The 20,071-nt window shown below is 31.3% G+C and overlaps 1 protein-coding gene and 1 long non-coding RNA gene across 6 annotated transcripts in view; both read left to right on the top strand.

The window, feature by feature from the left end:
• The window catches only part of LOC145328756 (uncharacterized), a 54,133-nt gene extending 48,473 nt beyond the window's left edge, over window positions 1-5,660 (top strand). For 3 of the 5 annotated variants that reach the window (XM_080172576.1, XM_080172574.1, XM_080172575.1), the window contains 2 exons: window positions 2,583-2,676; window positions 3,194-5,660. In XM_080172576.1, the coding sequence (XP_080028702.1) occupies window positions 2,583-2,676; window positions 3,194-3,286 (187 nt within the window). In that variant the 3' untranslated portion in view covers window positions 3,287-5,660. The remainder of the gene's footprint in view (window positions 1-2,582; window positions 2,677-3,193) is intronic. The other 2 variants (XR_013882585.1, XR_013882586.1) reach the window with 1 other exon arrangement.
• A 2,201-nt stretch (window positions 5,661-7,861) lies between these two features.
• On the top strand, window positions 7,862-9,369 carry LOC145328754 (uncharacterized). Its single transcript, XR_013882584.1, has 2 exons — window positions 7,862-7,977; window positions 8,732-9,369. It is a non-coding gene; the product is annotated as an uncharacterized LOC145328754 (long non-coding RNA).
• The last annotated feature ends 10,702 nt before the right edge of the window (window positions 9,370-20,071 follow it).

Genomic DNA, 20,071 nt, shown 5'->3' with positions numbered 1-20,071 from the left:
GCAGGGGACAGGCACAAAGCTTTTGATGACAATATTGGTTGAAAAGCTACAGAACTAAGATAAAATGTTGTTTGAACACCTAATGAAACGGTTAAATCTTTAACTTTTCTAAATTACCAATAGTTTTCAAGAAACTTTGTACCTATCCTATAACCTAACATGAAATTTCGACATCTCATTTAAAAATCTATCTTAACTTTAACTTTTCTTTAGTTTTGCTTTATTGGCGTAATTATAAAAAAAATGGCATTAATATATATAAAAACAATTTTCACAATATAAGAATAGTTTAAAAGATAGTAATTTTATTAATGTCTGAATTTCACTATGGGTTTCATATAAGAACTAGATGGACTTTAGATGTTTAGATTTAAAATTAACATTATTCACTAATAGTTTTTTAGAATATTGTAGCTTAGTCTAATTTATGTTTTATATTTTTCATAACTTAATTTATACCTATAATTCTTACTTAACCCCCTTAATTAATATTTTTTTTTGTTTTTAGGTTTTACTTAATTTTTTTAGTATTTTATAGTTGTACATAAATCTATTAATCCATTTTTAAAAGCGAAGCTTTGCTATAATTAGGGTCGGTCCGTCCGTCCGTACGTCCGTCCGTAACGGATAGCTTTTTTGTTAATTTAGGCATGTTAGAATTGTCCTATCGATTTCAAATTTTGCATGGTGATTCCTTTAGTAATTAGGTACGATTTAGAAAGCGTAGCAACTATATAATCATTACCAAAATGTCCGTACGTCCATTTTAAACATGTTGATTTTTTTATTTTTGTAACAACAAATTTTTATGTGATCTAATCATCCGATTGATCTGATTTTTGGTATATTGATTCCTGGGACAACAAAGTATAATGTTATTAGCGTAGCAACTCTATAATCAAGTCCTAAAAATGTAAGTATGTCCATAAACTTAATCCTGTATAAAGCAGTTTTTCAACAAATTTACTTACAACTTTGCTTCGACTCTTATACATTTATATTCTGATTATTCAGTTCTGACACTATATAAGTATTCATGTCCGTTTGTCCTACTGTTTCAGTGCTTCGCTTTTATGGATGTTGTCATCCTTGTTTCTTATTATATCTAGGAATTTATTAACATTTTTAATTCGTATATAAAATTGAGAATTGAAATGAGACTAACTTCCTATTAATCTATTTTGTAACGCACCTACTATATAGCTATTATTTGTCCGTTCGGCAGATGGCTACAAATTTGCAACCATCTCGTAATCAATGTATAAATGGCACTTAAAATTCGAATTTTGATCTGAAATTTTGCATGAGTAATTATTGGTAGGTCTATTTTCCCTAAATCGAACAAAATGTTGAAAAAGTAACGGCTAACGGCCCAGCCGTTTTTTGGCTATTTTTAGGGCAAATCTGTCATAAATTACGTAGAAATCAACTTTTTAATACATATTTTTGCTTTATATCATGTGAAATGATACAAAAAAAACATTTTTAGATTTCTAGTACCAGCAACTAGCGGCTAGAACCGTTTGAAAACGTTTTGGAGCGGAAAAGAGCATTATATGGAGAGAGAGTTTCGCTTGAAAATACCCAACAAATGGCTAAACGGTTGAGCCACCAGCCGTTAGCCGATACTTTTCCAACTTTTTTTTTTATTCATGGAAAATAGACCTACCAAGGATTACTCATGCAAAATTTCAATTCAAAATTCGAATTCTAAGTGCCATTTATACATTGATTACGAGATGGTTGCATTAACCCCCCCCCCCCCCCTTCCAGTTTTCATCTTGTTTTCATAGACTAATTTGAAAATTGATTATTGAAATGAGCCATCTAATACAACTAAATGCAGTAATTTATTGACAAAACCAGCATAATATCTGAACTAAGTAGGTATATATTAATATATATTTTATAGGATAATGCTTTATTACTGTTCTACTTGATAATATAACTGTCCTTGTTTGTTAATAATCAGTGTGTTAAAAAGTAACAATTATGCAATATGCATGTTTATGAAAATACAAATAGTTTTTTATGTTTAGAATAGTTTTTTTCAGTATGGCTTCGAAACCGATAAATATCCGCTTGATTATAACCGGTTCTCAGCCATACTGGAAAATTTTGTATAGCATCGTATTATATCCAGTTTTCTACGAATATAAAAATGTACAGTCATAATAGTCTGTGCCTTCGCATCTCGGGGCTAACAAAACTGGTTTTAATCTTATAATTGTGCATTTTATCTCCGCGTAAAGCTGTCTATAATACGATGCGATAAATAACTTTTTTTATCATCCACTAATATCGATTAAAAATTATTTATTCTGTTTTTTGCTTTTTATTCTTACATTAAATTATCTCCCAAATTAAAATTGTTATTTTTACAGTATATAAGTTCTGCATGTTATTTAGAGAGGTATTAGAATATAGTTGAATAGTAATGACTATTTCTTAAAGCAAAGTTGTTCAAAATCTAAAGGGTATATTTTTCTTATGTTTAAATACCTCTTGAATGTGTGTTCATTTTTTATAGTTTATAGTATATTTTTCTCCTAAATAATATATTTTAAAATTGTATATTTTAGGGAACGCAAGAGTTCTGTGCAATCTAATGTATCAGATTCAGATCCAATATCCTATGAATTTTCTGCTGATTCTTTACTCTCAGACTCTGACAAGGTAATGTCAAAGCAATGACAGAAGGATGGACTGAAGAGGGGGGGGGGGGAGTTTGTACACTTATAGGAAATGAAATTTTAGTATGAAAATTTTGCACCGGCCGTATGGGCTTGTTTTTGTAGTTATCAATACAAACCTAAATAAATTTTTTTTTAAATATCCTACAAGGATAGCGCCACTATCTGTAAAACTTTGAAAATTGAATTTTGGCCTTTAGTGTTTTACCCCACTAGCCCATAATAGGAATTTCATTTCCTATACGTGTACAATCTTCCAACCCTCCTCTTAGATACAGGTATAGGCATAAGGGATAAGACAATGGACGATAAATTTTTGTTCATCCTCAATGATAACTTTTCATTAGATTTGGATTATTTGTCGAAATATCTACAATGCCTATATTGCACTATTTTTTTCTTCTAAAATGTTTTTGTAGCACTTTTCGAGATTTCAAATAATCATGTCTTGTTTATTACGGACTTTCATTCAAATTGAGTTTATGTAAATATTGTTATAGGACTCTCCACCGGGCAATGCCGCTGAACAGCCTGTATCAGAAAAGCTGACCAACGTATGCAACGAGATCAAAGCAAGATTTCTACCTGAATAGCTCCTACCAAAATTATTCTTTTGAGAGAAAAAAAATCAGCTTCTGATATTTGTGATAGCCTACAAAATTCGTGGATTTCTTTGTTTAAAAAAAATCATGCGGTATTGCGCATTTGTTGGCGGGTTTCTTCACTGAAATACAGCGCGGCATTTTGCGTAAATTGGCGGATTTTAAAAATTCCGCGTCAATTTTACCCTTTGGACAGTCAATGAAAAGGGCAAATAGCAATATCATCTATGTTAATTCATAAACATTAGCTTGTGAAATAACGAATCCGTAAATGACAGAATAATAAAAAAAGAAGTGTAACAAATGTTCGAATCTTATCTTTGAAACATCCCATCAAATTGTTGATAAACTGTGTAATTCTAGTTTGGAACCCCCTTTCTAAATGTATTCATAATGATATTTGATGAAAATTGTGAAAAATAATTTGAATGATCTGAAATTTACATACCTACTTATTTAAGTCAATCTTATTTTGTATAATTATTTATGTGTAATTTTTTGTTATGTTAGAAAGGGTAATTATTTTTGTAGAATTAATTTTTGTTTCTAAATAGGTTGTGCACAGATTTTGTCTTTAAAAGCAAGATCTTCAAATATTCCATATCTTTTCAAGTTGTACCAATTTCAGTACCTTAATATTTTTATTTTTTGTCGGTTTCTTAAACCAAAATATTGTCAGTTTTTCATTCTCTAATTAAACTATCGGCCCGCAAAAAAAACCACCTAACTCTTCCTATAAATTGTATAGTTATTGTAAACTACTTAAAACTATGAATCTCAAAATCCTTTTTTTCCAGTAATTAATCCCTAAAGTTCTTTAAATCCTAAAATTTAAGATAAATAGTTTTTTATATTGCTCAATAAAGCACAAATAGGTTGATATTACCATATAAACGAAAAAGCCTAAAACTTGCCAAAAAATCTACATTTTGTTCTAAAAGCGTGTTTTTGTTTTACTTTAATACATCAATAAGGCATTTGTGTAGCATTTTAAGTTTAGTCTAATCTAAATACACTTTTATTTAAGACATTAAAAGTAAAACAAAAATAACTATTTAACAATCCTTTTTTGATAGTTACCAGTATAAAGTACAATATTAAATAAATTTTGATTTATTTTAAATTGTTTCATTCCTAAATAATTTTTGATATGTACCAGACTTCAAAGTGACCAAATAAATTTTTTTCCAGTATTGCTTCGAAACCGATTAATATCCGGTGGATTAGAACCGGTTTCCAGCAATACTGAAAAATCATATATCGTATTATATTCCGTTTTCTATGCATATAAAAATGTAAAATCATAATTTTAAAACCAGTTTTGTTAGACCGTGCCTTTGGTATCTCGTGGGTAATAAAACTTGTCTAATCTTAAAATTGTACATTTTTTTTATTTCGTATAGCTGTTTATAATACGATGCGATAAATAACTATTACAATATTCTACATTATTAAGTATTTTATTAGATTTTAAATAATAATATACAATTTTATCTTTTTATTGAAATATTGTTTCTGTATTATCAATTTTATAAATTGAAGAAATACCTATTTAGTTTTTTAGTTCTTTCATTATTTTAAAGATTATTGGGTACAAATTTTTATCTTAATAGTAAATAGTTTCAATAGTAATTGTAGCTGGAATTATAAAAAGTTATAAAGGTTTACCTATCTTTAAGTGTATGTATCTTCTAAACATGTAAACCTTACTTATATATAATTCCATCTGTTGTATTCTATATTGGTTTGAAATGATTAATTTTTGTATGTTTGAAAATTGTTTATCATATTGAAAAGTCTTTCGCCTTGATATCTCGTTAATTCTCATTTTATTTTATGAATAATTTACATTGTAAAGTAAAGATTAAAGTAGATTTGTATTTTTTTGGAGGGATAAATTTGTTAACTGAAGAAAAACTAAGGTGCCCAAAAAAATATTGTACAATTTTCGTTTTAACGTTAAAATGAATATATTATACACTTTCTGGAAGACATTTCATTTCAATAGTTTTTATCGAGGGGCAGAATAGTTTTTTCTTTAGGTGATTATGACTTCCCTTCAACTTTTGAGTAATCTGAAATAGCAGCTAATATTGAAAAAAAAAAATTCCATTATTTTTTCAAATGTACCGTAATTTTCTATGGGTAAAATATAAAACTGGGTTACAGATTTAAGTTAAAAAATATTAAAATAGTTTAGATTTATTTATGTAATGAAATGTAATAATTATCATCTAGCCACATTAATTAATTAATTATGATTATTATTAATTATGATGTAGAGTTAGATTTGTGAGGGGAGGTTTCCCTGAAATTAATCTTATCATATCTTTGCAGAATAAATTTCAATGTACAAACTTATAAACTTGTTTATTTTATTCCGTTAATTTGACACGTTCTCTCATTCGTAGGCTTAGAAACTCGCTGTGTTTTTACTTATCTACCAATGATTTTAATATACGTAAGGGGTTATTTTGTCTATCATCATCAGTGGTGTACATTAATTTATGCCATTATGCCAGGAATGAGGTATAACCAACAAGCGAAATAAATCTAAAATAATATTTGGGGGGCAAATGGAGAGTTCGTCAATTTTACGATGTGCTGCCCCCCAACGACAGCTGAAAAACACATATGGGTTTCGTGATTTTTTCCCGAAATAATTTCGTTATTAGTATGAGCTGGTTAAAACTGTTTACCTACTATCTTCATGGAAACGAATATATTATTACTCAAATTTTTATGTACTCTGATAAAACGACGCTCGCAGCTGGCTATAAAAACATACTCTCTATCCACCTCTTTTACCACAACCTCTCCCCTTCTACTGAAAGATCGAACTGACCAATAAATGAGGTTTATAATAGATTAGAGTAAAACACTAGAGAGAGAAAGGGTTAAAAACTTAATCTCCCCACCGTAACCGTCTTGTGCAACCTTCATATTGGGTCAATGAAAATCAACCAATTGGTGTCTCTTATATTAACACAGCCAAGTAGCAGAAAATAATTTAGAAGCAGACAAAAGAGGTCTTTGAAAAATGAAGGAAGGAAGTTGACCGTATATACATCTATACTATAGATCTTTTTATTATAGTAAGCTAAATTGACGACAACGTTTTCCATTTCATGTCAATATATCGACATATCCTATATCTATTGTCGTAAATGACTTGTCGACATACAATTTATCCAATCATATATAATGAATAATACATACAAAGTTAAGTGCCCAGTTCACAAATAACTTTTAAAGGTAGACCTTAACAAGTACAACCCACAAATACCTTTATAAAATCGGTCAGTCTAAAGCTTCTATAGGTCTACCTAAAATTTCCAAAGGTCGACCTTTGTCTTTTGTGAACAGGGCTAAGAAATTATAAAGTAAAATTTGAAACTGGTACGGCAATTCTAACATCAGAGCTATAATCTGTGATCACGGACGGACCTGCCCAAGTAGAGAAGCTTCGCTTATTAATGTACAATGTTTGTACATTAATAAATGTGGAATTTTCCAGAAAGAATAGTGCCTCCTAGCACTATGATTAAAATGGGCGGAGATTCAACGCCCATTTCTTATTTGTACCATTTTTACTTTGTTATCTTCCTTAAAGAGAAATTTCCTTTTTTTCTTAATTTATACCTTTAAAAAATTTCAACAACATCCATAAAAGCAAAGCTTAACTAATCGGACAAGTGTTTTTACAGTTAAATAGTAAAAAATATGAAACTAAGCTTAAAAAGGGTTCAATTTCTATAACCAATTTAATACTTGTAAATATTAGTATTAAAAAAATAATCGAATAGCATAATTATGTAAAGAAACAATGATGACAACATCCATAAATAGCGAAGCACAAAATAATTATGGTTGAATATCCAGAGAAAAATGTGTTCGATGGTTGTAAAAAGAGAAAGATAAAATATAGATAATCTTGAAATCAAGTCTATGAAAAATGTATAAAAGCTATATGTACTCCTTAATTGTAAAAATGTCAACAAGAAAAATCCTCAAGGAAAAAGAAAACCAAGTAGACCAAAAATAACCTGGAGGAGGGAACTACAAGATGAAATTCCTCTAGTCTTGCCAAATCCAAATAAGAAAGAGTTCGACAATATTATGAAAGCTTGTATTTTGCACGTAGTTAGCCTTGTTATTATTGTACAGGACAAACAGACACTCAGTAGAGCAGCCATGCTATGCCACTAGTCCGAGAGAGAGAGAGAGAAGGGACAATGAGCTGTTTATTACACTGGTCCCTAAAGTTTTATAATATAGTTTTCTAGTTAATATAGTTGGCTTAACAAGTTTGGGGACTTATACTAAATTTTACTTGGTTGGCTTATTAAGTTGAGTGTTCTAACGTTTCAATCACTAATTTTAATCTACAGAAGGGGTAATTTTGTATGTCCTCATTGGGGAAGCACATCAATTTATCGGCCATTGTCTTATCCTTTTAGATCCCTGACTAAGCTCCGACTCCTCCCATTTAGTCACGTGAAATATTGTGTTATTATCCAAACAGTCACGTTGAATGTAAAAATATTCTCCTGGTACTTTACAATTAGTTGTTATCAGTCCTCTCAAGAGATAACATTTCATTTTTATTTGTTATTTTATCATAGTTGTTTGTTTAATAACATAAAAAGCACAAATAAAATGTTTATTTCATAAATATAAAGGTAAGATTAAAAAAAAAATATTTTTAATACAATCATTGCATACCCCTCTTCCCTCCAGGGATTAAAAAAACGCGCTGGCCATTTTCCCCACCCTCCATGATTGAATTTATCAGTGATTTCCCATAAGTGGCCGCTTAAATACTAAAACCCCCAATACTCCCTTTTTAGTAGCGAAGCTACTCTATAATTTGAAATGTCCGTAAGAAACGTTTTGGGGGAAACGTGATTTTCTCAGCTCCTATAAAAGATAGCCAGCTGAAATTTTTAGTGAAGATTCCCATTATAGATGTCCATCTAATATATACATTGTTTTGTCCATCTGCCTGTTATTTGGGTTGCTAGATCGATTCCTAGATTTTTATGTTTTCACGATTTTCTCAACTCCGAAATTGTTTCGAAATAAATTGGGGAAGGGGTTTAGTTTTATCCTCATACTTAACCCTGCGGGGTTACCTAATATGTCCTACCTTAATTAACTATTTCGAAAAATTTTATCCCATTATAAAATCGGGGGGGGGGGGAAGAAGTGAACAAGATGGTACTTTCTGTTATTGACCCCCATATTGTTATTTTTTACATAACCCCCCACCCCCAACAAAAAAATCCTTTAACCGCAACATGGATTGTTGTCATCTTAGAGTTTATACCTCTCATGGACTGGGAAAGAACCCAAAAGAACAAAAAATACAACTTTTCCCCATGCAAATAAATATAATAATTTTAATAAATTTCTGATCAATTTTTCTTATTTCAGACAAAAATTCAACACTACAAAATCCTCCAAAAACCTGAAAAATCCGCATAACACACACCATGATCTTATCAATCATCAAGAATACAATATTTGCCGTTGGTGGCCTTGTGGCCATGTTCTCAACCTTGGCGTTTGGTGCCCTGCTCATGCTTGTCACTACAATTGCCATGCTGACGTTTGTTGTCGTGGCAACGACCTTGGACATGTGGAGCGTTATGGGCATGGCATTTACAATGTTAATAGCAGTAATTTTGGGCCTGTATGCTATGAACAATGTTAGATATCCTACCAAAGACGTGAAAGTTAGTTTAAAGTAGCTGCGCTACTTATTTTCATATTTTAATAACAGACAATACAAAATTTACATTTGTGACGAAACCCATATTTGGTGAATGTAACTTTCAGGGCTCGGCAGCCACGCGACTAAGCCTCAAGTTTTAACCCGTTCGGGTGCTTCGAATTTTTAAAAAGAGGGATTGTCGCTTTTGGGTTAGGTTTAGAGTTCCATCTGTTTTTAACATTGTAAAAGGTTGATTTTTTTAGACTTACAGGCGGTTGCCGCGCGTCTGCCGAGCCTTGGTAACTTTAGTTGTTGTTTTTTTCTGTAAAGAATGTGATAAAATAAAATATAAATGGTTTTTATTGTTATTTTATTAATATCAACAAGGTTGACAACATCCATAAAAGCGAAGCTCTAAAATCAGAAGAAACGCACAATAACTCTTGTAGAGTGTTAAAAAGTTATAAATCAGCATGTGTTCGATGTATATATAATGATTATATACGCTACGCTTTTTAAATCGTATCTAACTGTTATAAAAATCACCATGCAAAGTTTGAAATCGATAGGACTATTCTAACATGTCGAAATTAACCTTTACGGACGTGATCGACTTTAATTATAGAAAAGCTTCGCTTAAAAAAACCTTAACATCACAAATGTCTTTTAGGAAATGAAAAATCTCTGTCGCTATTGGAAATATTTATGTAAAAATGATATTATTTAGTCTTGTAATAAGTCCACTAGCGGCTTCGCCCTACCCCCCAAGAAAATAGCCTAAAACCACCACAGGACCGTAGGTATATTCCCTGAAGAGTAGAATCCGATGAGTATCTTAAGGGACGGACTGAAAGACATCATTCTACTTTGTATTATAGATAAAAACAGGAAAAATTGCTCTAAAACTACTTTAAATGTTTTCAGTCTCACTTTCTCAAAATAATGATGCAAAATTTTAAAGGGCCTGTCTAATAATGCCAAAAGAATTTATAAAATTCTACAAGAAATTTTGTCGAAAGCTTCCATGAACAAATATGGTAACTCTGTTTTTCAATTTATTTATTTTTTAAAATTTTTTTTTGTACAATTAAAAGCATAATACGGAATATGATACTGAAAAATTTATTCTTTTGTTTATACTGTCTCCTTATATACAAAAACTACTTATATAAACATAGAAAATGTCTTGAAATATGTTAAACAAGCGTAGGGTTAGTAAGGTTGCATTCATGCAAGGAGCAAATATATTCTACAAGCCGTTAAACAATTGTCGGTAGGCAGGACATAGAATTTGTCTGTATCAGGGATCTAAATGAATAAGACTTAATGGCAGATAAATTTATGTACATCCTTAATGAATTTACACAAAATGACGGTTCCAGGACAAACGAAGGAGTCCCAAACGTCGGAGTGGACAAATGCAGGAGTGTTAAAATATAAATTTTATTAGGTATTTCTATACAGATTAGGTTAAGCTATGAACGAACTAATAAGCCCCCCGCAGGGGATAGGCATTTAAAAAACCTAAAACCTATAAGATGGTCTAAAATAGGTTAGGTTAGTGTCCACTCTGACGTTTGTCCACTCCGACGTTTGGGACTCCTGCGTTTCTTGTAGGACCAAAATTACCTCTTCTGTTGTTAAGCCAACGAATAAGAAAACGCTATTCTAAAACATTGGAGACTGGTGTATTAGACAGCCTGGTCTGTATACGTTGCTTAAAATCACGTATATTAAATGATGGGACAATATATGAAAAATTAGTAGATTTCGTGTAGATTAATATTATAGGTATACTACAGACCAATCAAAATTTACCCATAGAGATAATGGATGGTTTGAGATTAATTCCTTTCCCTTCTTTTTAGTAGCGAAGCTACTCTATAATTCACTTTGTCCATCAGTCAGTCAGTCCGTAACGCTTTATTTATGACTTTCTCAGGTGCTTTATAAGATAGACAACTGAAATTTTTAGTGAAGATTTCTATGACCTGTGCGCATCTATTTTTTTAATGTTTTGTGATTTTCTTCCTTGTATTGATGTTGTCTTCCTTTTTAAACATAAAATTTTTGCCACAACCCTTGATGTAAGCCTTTTTTCTATGTAGTAAACTCATAATTTAAGAAAAGAACACATGTTTAGTTATGTTTACAGCACGCAAATTATGTTGTATAGAGTCTAATATCCCTTATATTGGCTGTCTGAAATAAGATTATAGTATGAAAGAGTATATTTTATTTTCTCGTATTCATTCGAATCCAGTGGATAGGAACTGGTTCTCATTTATACGAAAAAACTACGTCTAGCATCATATTATATCCAGCTTTCTACAAATATAAAAATGTACAATCATAAGATTAAAACCAGTTTTTTAGCCCGTGCCTTCGGCATCTCGGGGCTAAAAAACTGGTTTTAATCTTATAATTGTACTTTCTATATCCGCGGAAAGCCGTTTATAATACGATGAAAGAAATAACTATTCTCGTATTCATTCGAATCCGGTGGATAGGAACCGGTTCTCATCCATACGAAAAAACTATGTCTAGCATCGTATTATAACCAGCTTTCTACGAATATAAAAATGTACAATCAGAAGATTAAAACCAGTTTTTTTAGCCGGTGCCTTCGGCACCTCGGGGCTAAAAAACTAGTTTTAATCTTCTGATTCTTAGAAAGAAAGTTACTAAAACTGTATTGGTCTTGTAAGGGATTTAGGTTATTTTACTAACATCTCAAGAATTAAAACCCAAAGAAACTATCTACCAAACAAGGATGACAACATCCATAAAAGCGAAGCACTGAAACTGTAGGACAAACGGACATTAACACTTATATAGTGTCAGAACTGAATAATCAGAATATAAATTTATAAGAGTTGAAGCAAAATTGTAAGTGTAAATTTGTTGAAAAACTGCTTGATACAGGATAATGATTATGGACATACTTACATTTTTATGACTTGATTATAGAGTGTCTTCGCTTCAAACATTATACTTTGTTGTCCAAGGAATAAACATACCAAAAATCAGATCAATCGGATGATTATATCACAAAAAAATTTGTTGTTAAAAAAGTAAAACAATCAACATGTTTAAAATGGACGTACGGACATTCTTGTAATGATTATAGAGTTGCTTTCTAAATCGTACCTAACTACTAAAGGAATCACCATGCTAAGTTTGAAATCGATAGGACAATTCTAACAAGCCTAAATTAACTAAAAAAGCTATCCGTTTGTGACGGACGTACGGACCGACCCTAATTATAGAAAAGCTTCGCTTTTAAAAATGTTTTGTTACTTTTAACAAACTAGCCGCTACGCAACTAAAGGCCTCTAGAGGAGAGAAAGGGTACAGGATGTTTGTTTGTGTGTCTGTACCGAAGGATCTCGCTAACCGCTGAACCGATCAGGTTCTCCTTAACAGGGTAGATTCTCATAGGTCCTGGGAAGTTTTATGACTATTTTGGGGGAGGGTATTACCTCCCCCCCAAGAGAAATCACAATAAAATCGAAAAAAATGAAATATTCCTGCCGCATAGTGTCGCTAGCGTATGAATGTCTCTAGGTAGCGTAGTGGCGCTGCGTAAAGACATGAATTTAACAGCTGATTGACCATAGACAAATTATTTCTCAAATTAGATATTTAAAATAAAAAAAAAAACATTTAAATGCCACTAGAGGCCTCTAGGGGTGTAGCCACTAGTTTACTATACAGAGATAGTCAAATAAACAGACAGATAGACAGATATCCTGTTACTTTTATATATAAGGATTATGGGGTATGAGTTATGTGCATAATTGTACTTGCTTAAGTTGTAGACAGTACGTTGTATAAAAATATATACGCATTTGAATTTTTTTTTTTGGGGGGGGGATTATAATATATAATGCATTATTAAAAATTTAACCTACTCACTTCCCCACCAATCCCCTTCGCAATGCTTTTATACAATTTGGGTAGGTACCCTAAAGTCCGTCCGTAACAGACAGCCCTAATAGTAAATTTGGTAATGTTAAAATTGTCCCACCGATTTCAATTTTTGAAGATGATTCCTGAAACAGCCAGGAAGGCAAAGAAATTCCTTAATCATAACTAGAAAGCTTTTTAAAGTACATCTTAAAAATTACATATTAGATCCCATCATAATTGCTTGATTTTTGAAATATTAATTCATTGGATGATTAGGTTCATTGTTATAAGCACCATAATTCTATAATCAAGACTTAAAACATAATAAAATGCAAGTATGACAATATGCATCCTGTATTTAGAGGTTTTGCTAAAATCAAAAACAAAAAAATTAAGACTTCTTAAATCGTTCATGTTCGTTTGCCCGACTGTATGGATATTGTCTTCCTTTTTTTTAATAAAATAATACAATTTATTCTTATTTCTGGAGAAAAATCACCCAACTTAACCAAATCAGAAAATAAAAAAGTTTATGAAAATTATATATATAACTTTGTTGAAAAATAGAAAATAACAAAGGATATACTAATAACAAAAAGTTATATAAAAGAAAGAAAAATTCAATTTAAAAGGAAAACAATAAACATATTGTATTAAAGTTCCAAAAATAACTATGACATCATGAATATTGACATAAGGCGTCAATTAGTCTATGAAAACAAGATTATTACAAGAAGAAAAACGTTTATAGATGCGTAGATGTAACCACTTAAATACATAGTACATGTTTTAGGACATACTACATTTTTATAACTTTATCATAGAGATGCTTCGCTTATAACATTATACCTTTTTAGTCAGTGAGGGAAGCGGAATACATAAACATACAGATATGCTACGCATCTTGAAAAAACAATCCAAAGTTTCAACCACTAATTGTAAAATACAGAAGAGGTTATTTTGTGTATCATCATTGGGGATGTACATCAATTTATCGGCCATTGTATTATCCCTTTAGATCCTTGACATAAACGTTTGAATCATTGTTCCATTGTATAATCAATTAAGTGTAAATGTGATGTTAATAAATGCAGTTTTAGCACCCATTCACTCCTCTTCCCATACAATTGTTGAATCTAGATCCCATTCCCTTTTTTTCCAGCAGTTATAACCTTCCCTTCACAGTTCTTCCGAAATAAAACTGGTATAAATTTAAATAAACTATGTATTCATTTAGTTTTGGTGTAAATAGCTTTTTTTGTGTTCCAGTCATTTTATTTATAATGTGTTAGTCCCTGTCAAAAGATAATTTAATATAGGTTAACAAAAAAAAAATAACTTAAATTTTCAGATAAAATGTATGTCAAAATTATGTCAGCTATGACTGCTTTTTGTCAAAGTCAAAGTAAATATTGCCAAAGAAATATTCAAAATGTAAAAAATATGTCAGCATAAAGCAACCATTTAGACTTTATAAACTTTAAATTACAAATCAATAGAATGACAAACATTTTGACTGGAATATTACCAACAACTAATTTTATTACAGTAAAAAATATCTTTAATATATCCAGTTGTTGGTTTAGGCTGATTCGTTGCATAATCTGTAGAAAATAAAAATGAAGAAATGTAAATATGATTCAATTGATCTTTCTCAGAAAGGATAATTATTTGATTTTTGTCAGTACCTAACTTAACTTTTTTGTTATTGCACCTAAATACTTTTCTCTTCTAATAATTGAATAATACTCTTGTTGCTAAACTCTCAATATAAAGTATATATAAAGTATGTACTTTCCTTAGAGTGTGCCCAAACAATCTTCACTTTCTCTGTTTTATTGTCAGCCTAATGTCTGACATATCACTGCGCTCTAAAAGCTCAACATTTATGATCTCATATCAAGTAGTATTATCCATAGGCGTCCAAGGGGGGGGGTAATGGGCCATTTGGGGGGGGTATTTACCCCCCCCAAACCATTTTGGGGGGTAATTACCCCCCCCAAAATAAATGTTTTTTAAAAAAAAATTTTTGGGGGGGGGTATTTACCCCCCCCAAATTGAATGTTCTTAAAAAAAATTTTACTGAAAATTTTTTTTGGGGGGGGGAGGGAGTAATCCCCGCCCCCCCCCCCCTAAAAAAAGTCATAGTGTGACTCGAGCCTTGAGGTGTAATATATTTTATGTTCCTCGTTTGGTGTCCTAATAGTTAATGAAAAGTATATCCTAAATGGCTTTTGATAGTTTATTTTAGGATAGGTTATATTGGTTTAGGTGATTGCCCCACATGGTTAAGCAATTGGCCCCCTGCAGGGGCTAGAAATAGGAGAGAAGCTTGTGTGAAAAAAACGAAGAAACGCCCCTTAAAGAGCGTTGCCACAAAAGGGACTATACCCCAATATAGTCCAACCAGTTAAAACAGTTCTTAACCATGATAACAAAAAATTTAATAGTTTGATCATGTTTTATTTGCTTGGGCCTTTATAAGGGCTAAAACCATCCCGGGGATCTATGATGTAATTGTAAAGCACTGAAGATTCCATTAAATAGATACCTAACTAAATTAAATATTTCATTAAATAATGAAAAAGAATTTCTATAGGCGATTTCTTTTGGGAGGATGTCAGGGTGTCTCAAAACTAGTTATAAAACTTACCAGGACCTATAAGACGCTTCACTTTAAAGTATAATCATATTAGTTCATTGGTTAGTGAGTTAATTATTGTATTTTTATGTTCTAAAGAATGAGATACTACTATATATTTGAATAGTAGTGGCGCCCTTAGCATCTAAGAACTCATGTTTTCTAAAGGGTAAAAAGGGAGGAGAAAAATAGCCTAAAACCACTCAAAGGATTGACCTATAATAGTGTGGAACCATCATGGGATCTATGTGAAGCTTTCCTAAAAAGGAGAACTCAGTATTAAAAGTAATGAAATCTTAAGCTATAGTCAAATAAACCTTACTTACTACTTTATGTTATTGGATAGTACTTATTAACTTAATAGATTAGGTAGGTGCTTTTTTTACATAATTAAATTACCCCCCCCAAAAATTTTACCCCCGGGGTAAATTAGTTTGGGGGGGGTAATTACCCCCTCCAACAGATTTGGGGGGAGTATTTACCCCCCCCAACAGACTTTAGGGGGGGTAATTACCCCCCCCAATCAAATTTTATCCCCGGGGTAAAAATTTTGGGGGGGGTAAAAAAAATTTCGGCGCGCTTCGCGCGCCATTTTACCCCCCCCAAACACGAATTACCCCCCCCCCTAAATTTTTTTACCCCCCCCCAAAAAAAAAGCTTGGACGCCCCTGGTATTATCCCAGATCCAGAAAACTATTCTTGTAAAATTTTGAATTCTTTACTTTAGAACACATGTTAGGTTGTTGCTAAAAATTTTGAATTTGATGAATTTTTGCATTAAATAAGTATATCTTTAATATAGAAATTAATCAATCTTACTTGATTAACTAAGAAATTAACAGAAAGGGATAGAAGTTGCATGAAGTGCATTTAAAAAGTTTGATTGCAAGCATAAGTTACAAGAATACAATCTAACATATTAAATTTTGTATTAAAATAAATTGCAATTAATTTAGCACCACCAAAATAGTCATTATGCTGTTTTTTTTTATGTAAAAACAGGACAGCCGTATAAGTTGCATATATCCAAAAAAAAATACATCTACCCCTTTACTGAACATCTACTATCAAAGTACGTCAGAAATAAATTTTTCCTATTAACCATACTTCAAGAGAACTGTGCTTTTTCTTTCTTATTTATCTTCTTACGGACCCGGCGCGATCAAAAACATTTTAGCGAGACCCTAGAACACACACACAGCGAGTCAAGTTGCGGCGCCCCGCGCCCAATACATCGATGCCCTCCCCCCGACCCTCCCCACGCATTCCCCTCTCCGACAAATCACTTAGCTCTTTTCCTTTTTTTATGCCTAGTTAAGTTTTTAACTTAAGTTAGTTAGTAACAAAACAGTGACATTTAAGTGAACATATTTATACTATTTATTAAGTGAAAAAAATAATTAAATGTATAAATAATAATAATATAAATAACTAAATGTTAAAATTAAATTAATCTGGTTTAATAACGTTTTTTGACCATTCTAAATCTAATATGATAGAAAGATATCAAGAATTAAAAACCTACATCAGACTGCTGCACTACTATACAATACAGTTATATAGTTCCAAAGTTGCGTTTACGATTCAAGGAAACTACTTTTTTTCATTATAAACTTAAGAAAACCACATAGAACCAGTAGTTTAATAGTTTTTCATAATATTCGTCGGCTTTTTGCATCAAAAATAATAAATTTATGACAAATATAATATTTTTAGTTTTCATGAAATTTTTAAAAATACTATTGGTAAATTTTGCAGTAGTAAACTAAAGAGTAGCTTTGCTTTAAAAAATAGGATAAATTTAATATACTGCAATTGTTTGCATTTTAATAATTAATTTATCATTTTACAAGTGAACTACTCTTAATTTCATATTGTTAGATTAAATCAATTCCTATTTTACAGCTATTTTTAATTGCAGAACTTCTAACATTTGTAAATATCTAGACGATAATTCGTTGTTATTTTTGGTTAGTTGTCATCCTTGTTTTTCTCACAAGTGGTTATTGATTCAACGTACTTTTATCGTAGAGAATAATGGTGACAGTTACCCGGTATTCCAAAATTATACATTATTTTGAAAGTTATGAGCAAATAACCCTTAAAAATACAGCTTCAAATTATATTAGATTATAAAAAATATCTTTACTTTTTACATTTTAATAAATGAGCTGTTTATATATAATTGTAAAATTCGAGCATACCCAACATGTACAGAATATTTTCTGTACAAATCGGAACCTGATTTAGCCTGTCGCTGAATAAATATATGACATGTTGCAAATAAAAAGGTTTTTTTCTGCTTTTTTCTAGGTTTAAAAAAAACTTCAGTGTGCTTAAATTTAGGACTGTCCGTCCGTCTGTACATGCAAATACCCCTATTAAAATATAAGTAAACTAGGTATCTAGTTTTTAAAAAATAATTGTTATTTACTGTAAATACTTGCTAAAACGTAACGTGAAATATTGTAATTATTGTCATTATTAAAACTTTTAAATTATTTATAATCCTTGCTTAACAAAATATTCGTTCTTACTTCATTTTGTCATCAAATTTGGAGAAAAAACAAAATCATATGTGTATGTAATTTTATTTTGTTTTTAACAAGAATGACAATATCCACAAGGATCGACATATATTGTATACATGGGCGTCCAAGCTTTTTATTTGGGGGGAGGTAAAATTTTTCTAAGGGGGGGGTAATTCGGTTTTGGGGGGGGTAAAATGGCGCGCGAAGCGCGCCGCAAATTTTTTTTACCCCCCCTGAAATCTGTTGGCAGGGGTAAAATTTGTTTACCCCCCCTCCAAAATTTACCCCCGGGGTAAAATTTTTGGGGGGGGTAATTTAAATTTTATCAAAAATTTAGTATTAAAAATGCGCGCGCAAAAATTTGTTTTGTTAGAGATTTTCCATTTTGGGGGGGGTAAATACCCCCTCCTAAATGGTTGGGGGTGCCTACGGCACCCCCAGGGTAGGGGTAAATTTTAAATGGGGGGGGGGGGTAAAATGAAAATAATTTTGGGGGTGCCTACGGCACCCCCAAATTCGTTTGGGGGGGTAATCGCCCCATAGCCCCCCCCTTGGACGCCTATGATTGTATATATGTTTATTTTGGTAAAATCTTTTTTTGTCACCCTTAAACTTTTTCAAAGGTATATGAACAACACTATTAAAAGCCAAAAAGTTGTATTTAAATCTAGCTAAGTTGGAGTTGCTCCGCTACCATAAAAAATGCAGCATGACATTGCATTGTAATTTTTATTATTTTCCTAATTCTTTATTATCATGAAATTTACACAAATACAATTACATAACCAAATATTTTATTTTCCAATATGGCTTTCAAACTGAGTAACATCCGCTGGATAAGAACTGGCCCTCAGCCATACTGAAAAATCACGAAAAAACAAAACTGGTCTTAATCTTATACTTTTATCTTTTTATATCAGCGGAAAGCTGTCTAGAAAACGATGCGATAAATAACTATTATATATGATTTAAAAAATGATTTTAATTTCATCACTATATAACAAGTATTTTTAATTCACTTAAAAAAGATATTTGAATTTATAAAAAAAATTATTGATGAATTCATGCACAAGCTTTTAAAGGCATAAATGTGAATGCGGGAATGATGGTTAAAAGTCACTGAGCCAGATTAAAATTTTTTTTCTAGTATCGTTTCGAAATCGATTAGTAACCGGTTCTTCGGCATACTGAAAAATTATGTATAGCATTTTATTATATACAGTTTTCTACGAAATTAAAAATGCACAATGATAAGATGAAAACCACTGCTTTTAATACGGTGCGATAAATAACTAAACCATGTTAAACTTCATACATGACATGTACATGCTAATTGGTGTAAAAGTTTAAGGAATAAATTATATGTTGTGTTGACACTGATCATTGGTAATTTGCTTACAATTTTGTACAATCAAATAATAAAAATATATAACATGCTAGTGTTAGACTTCAGGGATCTAAAGGGATAAGACAATGGTCGATACATTGATATACATTCCCAATGATTATACACAAAATTAATCCTTTTATAGATTAAAATTAGTGGTAGAAACCAGGGTGCCGGAGCCGTATAATTTTGATGCGGCTCCGGCTCCGGCTCCTACCTTAAAATTAATATATCAATTTTTCTTCATTATTAAATCTGATAAAATAAATAAATAATATAAAATATTTTGCTTTTATTTGATAAAAGCTATATAAAAGTAGAAGGATGTGTGTCTATTTGTTAAGTAACAATAGTTTTTCAGTTTATTATATGGAAATAGACCGTTGCCAAATTATAATATTACTTTAAAAAATCATTTTTAGCTAGTCCGGAGCCGGAGCCGTTTTTAACGAAAAATACGGCTCCGGATCCGGCTCCGGCTCCACCAAAAATGTTGCTGCTCCCGGCTCCCGGCTCCGGCTCCAGAACACTGGTAGAAACGTTTGAACACTTATTTAAATAAATCAAAATTTTCAAGTTGTTAAGCTAA

This window comes from Acartia tonsa, chromosome 9 (genome assembly GCF_053477335.1).
Source record: "Acartia tonsa isolate MP-2025a chromosome 9, ASM5347733v1, whole genome shotgun sequence".
NCBI classification, from domain to species: domain Eukaryota; kingdom Metazoa; phylum Arthropoda; class Copepoda; order Calanoida; family Acartiidae; genus Acartia; species Acartia tonsa.
Note: the sequence above shows the minus strand (reverse complement) of the source record. Positions and strands in the feature narration are given on the sequence as shown.